This window comes from Salvelinus namaycush, chromosome 2, assembly GCF_016432855.1.
Source record: "Salvelinus namaycush isolate Seneca chromosome 2, SaNama_1.0, whole genome shotgun sequence".
Lineage (NCBI taxonomy): Eukaryota > Metazoa > Chordata > Actinopteri > Salmoniformes > Salmonidae > Salvelinus > Salvelinus namaycush.
This window is the reverse complement of record NC_052308.1, coordinates 59463206-59475600: the sequence shown is the minus strand read 5'-3', so window position 1 is coordinate 59475600 and position 12395 is coordinate 59463206. Positions and strand designations below refer to the sequence as shown.

Genomic DNA, 12395 nt, shown 5'->3' with positions numbered 1-12395 from the left:
AGGGAAAGGCTACTTTCATTTAATAGTGTTGAAGGAATGGCATGTAGGCACATTTTTTCTTTGCATTTTCTTGTCATTATTTGAAATAATGGAATAGGTCCTACGTCTTCACATTTACGAATTGCGCGTGCAAGAGTCGTATCATCATCGGACGACCACTAGACAAAGCAGCCGTTTATCGTTTCTCTTGTCGGAGTACTTTTAGAGGTCTTGTGAAACGCTGGTAGTTTTCGCGTTGACTGCCCTTGGTTTCGGGCCTCGTTTTCTTGTGCGAATGATTTAACATAGTTGTGGCTTACTTTGTTTGAGTTCTATTATGGAGTTACCGTCCACAGAAAATAAATGTTTCACAGAGAGTAACCTGAACTCGGCGAATAGGCGTAGACAAGGAGTCATGCCGACAATACACACCACTACCCTGTTTCTTATTTTCACCAAAGGTAAGAAGACACAAAGTAGCCACAAGCCCGTCGGGTGTTATAAATGTATCTGTTTTTAATGAAAGTGTGCTTATCAGCCGTAGACTACTACATCAATGTAACAAGCAAGCTTTCTTTCAGAAAAATGTTTACGAGAGGACGCTACTGGGGAACCCATCTTGGTTATCAAATAGCCCAAGTTGTAAGTGCCCACTAACAAAGTTGAAACAACAACGTTGTCTTTGCGTTTTAACTTTAAACCTTTAGTCTACAAAAGGCTAGTTTTATAGTTAACGGCAGTAAACTCGTCACTCCCCCCACCCCCCCCCCCCCTAAAAACTCAATGTTACTGAAAACATAGTCAGTGAAAACCGTGTTACTCATTTGTATTTTTTTTGTCCAGTTGGTTAGTTTGCATACTGTCATGACCCATGTAATATCCCCTTCAGCCTGGGTCTTTAAATTGACAGCATTGCAGGGCACACAAAGAACTGTCTTCCAATGCCACACATGTTAATCCTTCAATTTCCACAATATTTCCATAACAATATTAATTTTACAGTATGTCATTTGAGCTCATAACAGGACCATGACTGAAAACTGTATTTGGGCAGAAGGCAGAATAATGATCTGTATTGGTTGTATGCAACATTCATGTTGGCATGGCCTGGCTTTAGAAGGTTCCCTATTGCTCAGCTTGATTCAACAGGCTCCTTCATAGAATATGGCCAGACCTGGGCTGAAGAGAGTGGGGGAATTGACTGGCCTACACTGAGTGTGCAAAACATTAAGAACACCTAACTAATATTGAGTTGCACCCCCCTTTTGCCCTCAGAACAGGCTCAATTCATTGGGGCATGGACTCAAGGTGTCGAAAGCATTCCACAGGGATGCTGGCCCATGATGACTCCAATGCTTCCCACCGTTGTATCAAGTTGGCTGGATGACCTTTGGATGGTGGACCATTCTTGATACACACAGGAAAATGTTGAGTGTGGAAAAACCCAGCAGCATTGCAGTTCTTGAGACAAACCGGTGCAGCTACTACCATGCCCCGTTCAAAGGCACTTTTGTCTTGCCCTTTCACCCTCTGAATGGCACACATACACAATCTATGTCTCAAGGCTTAAAAATCCTCCTTTAACTTGTCTCCTTCCCTTCATCTACACGGATTGGAGTGGATTTAACAAGTGACATCAAGTGACATCAATAAGGGATCATAGCTTTCACCTGGATTCACCTGGTCAGTCTGTCATGGGTAGCACAGGCTGATTGTTAGAGCTTGTCAGGAATGACATGTTCATAGAGATCCTATAACTGAATTGTAGGATCCCTATGCTTTTGCTTTGGTCCTTCTTCCCCAATGTATGACTACTGTATATATTTTTTCTCTTGTATGTAAGTGGGAGTGTAGAGGAACAGTCAGAGAATGGATTTGTATCTTTTTGGAGACGTGGAGGAAAAAGTGTGTTGGGGGTTTGTCGTTGGCCTCAGGGTCTCTGGAGGAAATGGCACCACATTTGCATGGAACCCCAAGAGATAAAAGCAGCCTGATGAGACTTCACAGGTAGTTGAGGGGCCTGCTTGATCTTTAGAACTCGAGGGGGACTATCTCCTTCCATTGTTATGGAAATCAGGATTGGTCTGGGAAAAATACTTTAGAAGCATTCACTGTAATTGCAAAGACAGAGGTAGTATCATTTCACTTGACAAGTCCCTTTGCTCTGAATTGGGCTCGCAATCATTTTTTGTTTATTCTAAACTAAGACGACTGAGAAGGATGATTCGCTATAGTATGATTTTGATACTATAATTAAGTGGAAAAAGCCCCCAGTCTTATTGGACTGTTTTAAATACAACACTCCATGTATTGTTTGAAATATCAACAGTTTGCCTTCTGGGGCTTCAGAGGAGGAAATAAAAATGTCTTCAGATAGTTTTACATCAAAACCATATTGTGAGCCCTTTTCCCCTAACAAGATGGCCCTGTGTCTTGATTAAGACCTACAGTGTATAATGTGAAACATCCTTTGCCTTGAAGTACTGGAATATGGACTGCGTCCAAGGAGGTTTCAGTTAGAGGAGTAGTTCACGTTGATTGCAAATGTAACTTGTCTTATAGATATTTGGAGAGTGGTCTATGTACCTGGAGAGCTGGCGATCTAAAATTGGTTTGTTTACCGTGCTATACAGCCAGTGTTAGGCTGCTGACGGTAGTATAGATAATTTTCTTGGTAATATTACCCTTAATGTGAGGTACATTTGTAAGTTGAGTGAACTCTCTCTTAAACCAACAGCGCCCACACAGGACATAGGCGACGCTAAAGCAGGCTGTATCACACAGGACATAGGCGACGCTAAAGCAGGCTGTATCACACAGGACATAGGCGACGCTAAAGCAGGCTGTATCACACAGGACATAGGCGACGCTAAAGCAGGCTGTATCACACAGGACATTGGCGACGCTAAAGCAGGCTGTATCACACAGGACATAGGCGACGCTAAAGCAGGCTGTATCACACAGGACATAGGCGACGCTAAAGCAGGCTGTATCACACAGGACATAGGCGACGCTAAAGCAGGCTGTATCACACAGGACATTGGCGACGCTAAAGCAGGCTGTATCACACAGGACATAGGCGACGCTAAAGCAGGCTGTATCACACAGGACATAGCGACGCTAGATCAGGCTACAGTTGAAGTCGGAAGTTTACATACACCTTAGCCAAATACATTTAAACTCAGTTTTTCACAATTCCTGACATTTAATTCCATGTTTTAGGTCAGTTAGGATCACCACTTTATTATAAGAATGTGAAATGTCAGAATAATAGAAGAGAGAATGATTTATTTCAGCTTTTATTGCTCGCACACAAGTTCTGCCCACAAGTTTTCTATGAGATTGAGATCAGGGCTTTGTGATGGCCACTCCAATACCTTGCCGTTGTTGTCCTTAGGCCATTTTGCCACAACTTTGGAAGGATGCTTGGGGTCATTGTCCATTTGGAGGACCCTTCCTGACGGATGTCTTGAGATGTTGCTTCAATATATCCACATAATTTTCCTTTCTCATGATGTCATCTATTTTGTGAAGTGCACCAGTCCCTCCTGCAGCAAAGCACCTCACAACATGATGCTGCCACCCCCGTGCTTCACGGTTGGGATGGTGTTCTTTTGCTTGCAAGCCTCCCACTTTTTCCTCCAAACAAAATGATGGTCATTATGGCCAAACAGTTCTATTTTTGTTTCATCAGACTAGAGGACATTTCTCCAAAAAGTACGGTCTTTGTCCCCATGTGCAGTTGCAAACCGTAGTCTGGCTTTTTTATGGTGGTTTTGGAGCAGTGGCTTCTTCCTTGCTGAGTGGCCTTTCAGGTTATGTCGATATAGGACTCGCTTTTACTGTGGATATAGATACTTTTGTACCTGTTTCCTTCAGCATCTTCACAAGGTCCTTTGCTGCTGTTCTGGGATTGATTTGCACTTTTCGCACCCAAGTACGTTCATCTCTAGGAGACAGAATGCATCTACTTCCTGAGCGGTATGACTGCTGCGTGGTCCCATGGTGTTTATACTTGCGTACTATTGTTTGTACAGATGAACGTGGTATCTTCAGGCATTTGGAAATTGCTCCCAAGGATGAACCAGACCTGTGGAGGTCTACAATTTTCTTTCTGAGGTCTTGGCTGATTTTTTAAAATTTTCCCATGATGTCAAGCAAATGAGGCAATGAGTTTGAAGGTAGGCCTTGAAATACATCCACAGGTAATTGACTCAAATTATGTACATTATGTAAATTAGCCTATCAGAAGCTTCTAAAGCCATTTTCTGGAATTTTCCAAGCTGTTTAATGGCACAGTCAACTCACTGTATGTAAACTTCTGACCCACTGGAATTGTGATACAGTTAATTATAAGTGAAATAATCTGTCTATAAACAACTGTTGGAAAAATGACTTGTTCCCTGCACAATGTAGATGTCCTAACCGACTTGCCAAAACTATAGTTTGTTAACAAGAAATTTGTGGAGTGGTTGAAAAACGAGTTTTAATGACTCCAACCTAAGTGTATGTAAACTTCCGACTTCAACTGTTTATCACACAGGACATAGACGATGCTGAAGCAGGCTATATCACACAGGACATAGGCGATGCTGCAGCAGTCTATATCGCAGAGATGAGGAAGTGATGATGACCAAACAAATACAAAAATAATGATTATTGAGTTTCCTTGGTTTACAATAAGCTCAATCATCACCATTTGCAGCATTGGAACTACATTATTTGCTGAAACATTGAATTAAGCCTATAGTATCTTATTTCCAACGTTCATCCAATTTGTGTAGTACTTTCAGAGCTTGTACAAATTTGCTGGTTTTATCAAAACCCAGTCCTTATTTCCTATACTGCCACCTGTCCTTGCTGTGTGTGTCTTGTTGAAACCAATGGCAACTACTTGTATGAAAGAGAGGGCCACTCCGGTCTGTGACATATGTGAGGATGGGGGAGAAGCAGCTGAAATGTCTTGAAACACGTTCTGGATTAGGCGTGATGGCACGTTCTTCCCTCTGGTCTAACTACCCCGAGGTCTCATGGGTCTTTGGGACTGTGCAGTTAAATGTCAGGGGCAACCATCACTGTTCTCTTTTGGCACACCTCTGGCAGCTGCAGTTTCATCAGACAAACAAGTGTTTGTTTATTACAGCTAGACTTTAAGATCTGGAAAGTATGTTTTGAGGAGTTTTTTTGTTGTTGTGAGAAATAATCAATCTCACCACTATAGCCCACTATAAGCAAAAGCAAATGGTGTTAGCAGTCAGTGGGCAGCCCTGATATAGGGCATTGATGGATAAAGATTTGTCGTACTATAATTAGAAGTGTACAAATAATACCTGAAAACCTCTATGCGACATCACACACAGAAATTAAATATGCACAATTCAAATGTCACGGTGGAGATTCACAATTTAGATGCGTAACTTAACTGCTGCACAGTATTTGAAGCAATACAACAGCGACACTGTATTTACTGTCAAAATATCACACAAGGTTTCAAAATTACATTGGGCAGGGGGTGAATGTAAAGGTAACATCTATAATTGAGTCCTCTGATATGGTAGATGCTCCTCTATGTCCAACTCATAGGATGATTGATGCCACTTCATTTGCTTGTTGAGTAATTCCACCCTGGGTAAACCCAGCCAAGGTCGTGCCAAAGCATGTTGTAACCTTGTGATTAGTTTCCACAATACCCTCCATATTTGGCGCCCAACCCAGTGCAGAAAGACGATGCCAGCGGCTGACATAACTGATGTTTGATCTGATAGCCCATAATGAGCTACTAAAATGACAGCCTGGCAGATGTTTGAAATGAATGCCTGTGTAAACCATGCCACCCGTCGTGAGATTGCTCGCCGGCAGAGAAATAGCAGGGCCTTGGCAAGGAGGAAGAGATTCTGCTCATAGATGTCAAGTTGTCTGATATGGAGTGTCAGCCAGGAATGGCCTAAACAAAATGGTGGGAAACTTGCCTGTTTTGAATTGTCTAATGATGAACTGTTAAACAACAACCAGCTCAGAAATATTTGGTTTCCAGATTCATGGTAGTATGTGTTTTTAAATATTTCAAAGCATTTGGTTAAACACTATTGTTTTTCCTGCTAAATGGGGCATTCTTTAGAACCAATTTAGGAAACTACATCTGTGTGTGAAACTGTTACTCTGGCATACTTGGGTGCTTATTTTTTGTAATCCTTTTTCACTCTTTGAAGGAAATAGCTTTGTTGGTTAAAAAAAAGAAGCTATATTTAGCTTAGCACTTGAAGTAGGCTCCTTTGGATATTTTCAGGAGGATCTGTTTCTGAAAACTGCTCCAATTTCCTTTATATAGCCAGGAAACGTTGGGTTGAAAGCAACAGCTGAGTCACTGGTTGCAACAAGGATTAAAACCTGAAGATTGTATGGAAGATGCACAATCTTTGGGATTTGAGTCATCATTTGCAGAATAACTTTGATGACCCAATTTGTTGATTGATTCCATTGTCTTTACTTAACTTCGTTCTTCTCCGTTAACATAGTCTGTTTGGCGTGAGGTCAACCATCAACATTTCTTCACCGATTTATCAAAATGTCAACCTTTTTAGATGTGCTTTCTGCCAAAGCTAGGACACGGGCTTGTCTTTCAGCCACATATGAACCATTGGCACCATATCAGTCAAGGAGCATATAGCCCTGTGACCCTGGCAAACCTCAGTGCTGCTGACTGGGAGTGGACTGTTTCCATGTTGTAAAGTACACTCGGAAAGCTGGGCAGATGTCATTCACAATTCCACATAGAGATTTTTACAGCCTTTCCCCCCCATTTTTAGAGAGGGGATTTCACTGTTAGTCTACACCTTTTTGTTTATGAAGCATGTGACAAATTAATGATTTCATTTATTGAAGACTGATGTATGAATATTTTTCTGATGAATTATTGCTTTTTGATAAGACTTTACAGATAGAATAAAGAAGGGGGAAAAGCCTGTCATCAAATACTTGCACATAAACCCTGAATAACACACTCCCAGAACTGCTTGGGTTTTGTGCGAATGATAAGTAATGAAATAAGAGTAATCGCTCACGCAGTGTATAAAGTATACACAAAGTAGTGGTCTACTGTTTGTTTGTGCCATCCCTCCATGCTCCTCTAAAATGACGATAACATGTGAAATGGACAGCGCAACCTCAAGATTGAAAGAACCCTGTTTTACAAAGCCAATCACAACTATGCATGGCTCTTGTTGAACATGAGGTAAACCAATGACTGCACGCAGGTCACAATCATCAAGGGAAACCCACACAGACTGATTCCAGGGGAGAGAGGTCACGAGCAGGGGAGAAGAGCTGATTTTACACTTCGCAACCCCAGAACAAGCTCAGTCAGAGCCGTTTGAAGAACTAGGGACATGAGTGATTGTACCTTTTTTGAGTCTCTCTGTGGTAAAACAATATTTATTGCTAGATGTTTTGCCCATTTTTGCATATGAACCCTTTCCTCTCAAGGGCTGTCTGGAGAGACTTGTTTTAGGGACAATTTTAGTCTGTTGGCCTGCCTGGAACCAATGTGAAGTTGCCTGGTGACACTCCTGAGTGCTCTGCAGAGAGAACAAGTGGTTCTTGTTATGAGATCAGAATTTGTGTAATTAAATTTAAGTCCATATGCTTTTCATTAAGCTCCATCTCTTTCCAGAGACGAATTTAGAAATCCCACAACATTCCCCGAGCACCAAAGGCTTTTTAGATTTTATGTAATATAAAGAGAAGCGTGTGGAATTTACTGTGGAGGATAGATTGAACTTCAGTACGACACACATTTCCCGCCAATTGAGTTTGTGAGAAGAAATAATTACTTGGTTAATATGCCAAGACTATCAACATTTGAGGTCTGAAAAACTGCCGGGTTGCATGACTGTGAACGTCCCAAGCCTCGTCTCCTAAACATTTTTCTGACTTTCAACATCCTCTGCTGTTGACCTCCCTTAACATTTATTGTATTTTGTCCCTCCTTGTGTGATGTTTTGGGTATTGTTTGTTTGTCGGGGGCCCCACGCTTTCTGTGGTACGCATCAGTCGCTTGCACTTCTCACAGCATGAGGTCAACACTGCCAACTGGCAGAAAGAGAAAGAACTGTTATGAGCTGAACATAACAGTATGACAGTGGAAGGGAGGACAGTAGCAGGTGACCCAACTGTGATTTGTGACTAGATTTAGAAGGCAATGCAATTAGCCCCCCCCGCCCCTCCCCTCACGGGACAGCTAATTGCATCGCATTCTAAATCTCACAGCGAAAACACATACTCTGTATAGACTTCCATGTCTGAGCTGCCTGCGGCAGATGCCATACCGGGGGGGGGGCATAGTTGCGATGGGTTGTAACCTGGTTTTGGTGCATCAATTGTTATTGCCCCCTCCGAAAACAGAGAGTAGGCTACTTTATCACCTTCAAGCCAGTTCAGCAAACAGTAAAATGAAAGCCCTAAGGCTCACATGAGAAAAGTGGCTGGACCCCTGACTCTTCCAGGGCCGTAAACTTGGCCCTGGACTCTAACGATGGAGGTACACATGAAAGGTTTTCTTTTCTTCTCCAGGAGCATGTCAAATTAGGCATAAGTAAAGGCTTTGATTTCTGGATCAGATACAAAATGTAAGACTTTTTTCCCTTGAAGATGTTATCAGAAATGCATCAAAACCCCTGCCAACTAATATCAACACACAAATTGTTTACATTCTAAAGTTTAAGAAATTTTGCCTTGTGCCTCTTCATTCCGTAACCAAAAACGGACATATCTTTAAGATATTTTAATGTCTCTCCCTCATGAGGGTGGATAATGAAAGTTCACAGAAGTAACGGTAGACATACCAATTTAGTTATAGTGATTTTACTGATTTCAGTTTTATTTGAATTATTAAGTGAATAAAACTCGTAATTGCATTACGAAATTGGTAACTGAATTACCAATAAAATCAGTAATGGAATTACTGCAACTGATTTGGCTACAATGGGAAATCATAATAGTCACAAATCATAGTTGGGTCACCTGCTACCGTCCTCCCTTCCACTGTCATACTGTTATGTTCAGCTCATAACAGTTTTTCTTTCTGTTTAGTGGTGAAACCTCTCTCTCACATACTGTCCAGTTAATGTTACCTCTCCCAGCTCTTACTGACACTACCAATGAGCCCCCTGTAACCCGCATCCTAACGCGCTGACCGACATCGAACATTCACGGATGTTGAAAAGTAGTTTTAAATTTGGTCAGTCCACCCTGGCCTTGATGTTTAACGTCCATAGACGGACCGGACTGAATATGTCATAGATGTATGTTTCACAAGTTTTGATAGCACATTACAGTTAGTAGAGCACAGTGGAGTATAACTACACATTTCAGGACGCAAAGAATAGGCCGCTTTTACACTGGACAATTCGTGGGTTTATGCTGCAGTTCGCCCACACACTAGTCGCTGCTGAACTCCATCGTAAATTGTTGAGTTTAGTCGGCTAAATATAGTACAGTACAGAAAAGTATTACAGTACAGTAGAGAACAGTATATTGTACTGAACTATGCTCTAATGTACTCTACTATACTGTATTCTACTGCAGTCCACTGTGCTGCGTGCGCTGTGATGTCCAAACTTGTGAAACATGAGGAGTAAGGGAAAGGGGGATACCTAGTCAGTTCTACAACTGAATATCTTCAACTGAAATGTGGCTTCTGCATTTAACCCAACCCCTCTGAGTCAGAGAGTTGCAGGGGGCTGTCTTAATCGACAACCGCGCCCGAGGAACAGTGGGTTTAACTGCCTTGCTCAGGGGCAGAACGACAGATTTTTGCCTAGTCAGCTCTGGGATTCGATCCAGCATCCTTTCTGTTACAGGACTAACGCTCCTACCCGCCAGAATACCGACATTCATATCCATAATTATGCTTTTCTGTGTAGTACAGATCAGTCTAATTCAATTACCAGGTGTAAATCCACTTCACTTACTGTAGATCAATAACCAAAATAGATTTTTTTCAAACTCAAGGTGCTAGTCATAGCTAACACCCCATTCTTTCGGCGGACATCTTTAAATTTTAATTCAGAGCAGATATTTAAGATTTTTCATAAACGTAGTCTCATAAAAACCTGAGGGAGATTTTACTGTAATTCTCTAAAAAAAAGTTAGCATCTGTACACTAAATTTGATTTTGTAAATATTTTGTAAATTTTTCAGTGGAAATTGTTAGTATTGACTTTTGTGTATTGTTTGTTTAATTTTCAAATGGCGTAATTCCGTTTTCGTGGAATTGCCCCTGTAAATCCCTAAATTTCTCCAATGGCTCAGAAGTGTTGAATTTCTGATTGTCGTTGACTTTTTTTAATTTAGAAAGTAATGCCCCCCTCCCTTGTAAATGGTTGGAGCCATGCTTAGTGGGAGTTGTAAAGTCTACCACTCTTGGTATGTTCCACTTAGTGGCAATTTGGGGGGGGGGTGAAGCTAAGGTTGTTTAATTTGTTTTATGTTACAGCTCAAATTCATTAGTCTTTGCTGTAGTATTTGTGTCTTAGTCGTGTCATGTAATTATATACTTTTACATAATCTCCACCAAGAAAATGGCCATGTATGGCCATAGCACGCTCTCACCCATCTCTGCGCCTGCCTCCCTCCAGCTGTTTTGTCCCTTGTATGTGCAGTGAAGGGGCAGGGTATTCTCATAAATGTTTTGGCCGCAGATGAGTATCCATCTCACAGCTGGGCCCCTGCGTTAAATGAAGGGAACGGTTCACCAAGAATTTAAAGTCTCAACGGCCTCCGATACAATCTCATGCCATGTGATGACAGGACAGAAGAGACAGCTGAAATGCAACTCAAAGAACTGTTCCATCCTAGGTCTGGGCGCTATATCGAATTAATTCCAGTTAATGTTTTTGTGTGATATTCCAAATGCCTGTATCGCAAGAATCAAGTTATTTTTAGTTTTTTAGTTTTTATGGACATTAATGTTCGCTTGTTCTCATGTAGTCTTTTTGTTCTCTTCTCCTTCGCGGGAAGGCAGGCGACAAGCTTATTTTGGGAAACCTCTCGCTTCACCTTTTCCTGTCTATTTACACACACACACCAAGCCCCTCCCCCTGCCACACCAAGCCCCTCCCCTTGCCACACCAACAAAGTTGAGAGATTAATTCTTCCTCTGACGAGCAGTTTAAACTCGCTATTTGAGGTTTGGTCCAACAGAATCTGTCAAATGGACACAGAAATGCTTAGACACTATTTTTACTGTAATAAAGAAGTTAACCTTTCTAACAATACCTTTTTTATGTTTCAACTACTCAAATTGTGCGCAGAGCAGACACTACTAAAACAGGAGTGTCAATGAACATTGATTCTGGAAAATTAATGCTCGGTTTAGTATTTTAGCTAAAGACTTATACTAGCTGTGTAGTCTTTATTTTTTTAAATAAATGTGCAATAAGCATTCAAATACAATTTATATAATTAATTGGCAACTTGTTCTCATTCTGAGAAATAAGGTAGGCCACTTGATTTCAACATCTGAACAGTGGACAGGCTAACAAGCTGTTCAAACAGTTGGGAGACAGACAGGTGTGTTCATAACAATTCAACTGTTCTGCCTTGTTAAAACAAATGTCAATAATGTTTTTTGCTGAAGTCTTAGTCGCCCCGTTTTACATCTAGCTAAGGATTATTGTGCTTCAATGAGCAGTATTTCTGTAGTTTTGACTATAAGCATGAAAGCTAGAATAAATGTGTCCAACGTTAACTTGCTAACGTTAGCTGAACCAGTCACTGAAATCATCTTTGACTGAAACGGTGCTGCTAACTAACCAGCTAACTTAGTGCTGCACACAATGTTGAGTCTTCCAGCAAGTTACTTTAGCTAGCACTGCTAGCTAATGCTTACATTATTATGAGTTTTCATGAAGTAGCTGTTCTTCTGCCACGAGTCATTGCAGTAGCTTCCCGAGTCAGCTGCTGTGCTCACCTGACCCACCGATACGATTGCGGGGAAACATGCTGATCCTACAGACAGATTTCTTATTTCTCAGTTCTTCATAATTGTGGGGCTGCATGTCTACAACTTCAGGGTCATTTAAATAGGCTAATCCAAACTTTTTGTCATTCATGTCAGTAAGCTAGCTATACAGCTGATCAAGTCACTGCACTGGCAACCAACGTCCTTGCACAGCCTTTGTGCAGAAGATAGCCACCGGTTTATTTTTATATTTTTGCAAACTATTTAATCACTGTCACAACATTTTGTAGTTATTTTGCTAGCTAGTTATTCTTCCTATTTCATGGAAAGTCATGCAAGAGCACAGTGATGTCAAATTAGTAACTGTTTAGAATTTGTTGAATGGCGGATGCTCAATGTTCAATTTTGAATGAGTTCCACGTCCTACAAGAGAGACCGGTTGAGGATCGCGCATCGC

General features: G+C 41.3%; 1 protein-coding gene across 1 annotated transcript in view; it reads left to right on the top strand.

Moving 5' to 3' along the window:
- Positions 1–12395, top strand: part of LOC120065200 (inactive tyrosine-protein kinase 7-like) — a 46790-nt gene continuing 34395 nt past the window's right edge. The window contains exon 1 of the mRNA XM_039015997.1: positions 1–440. Within this exon, the coding sequence (XP_038871925.1) occupies positions 317–440 (124 nt within the window). The 5' untranslated portion in view covers positions 1–316. The remainder of the gene's footprint in view (positions 441–12395) is intronic.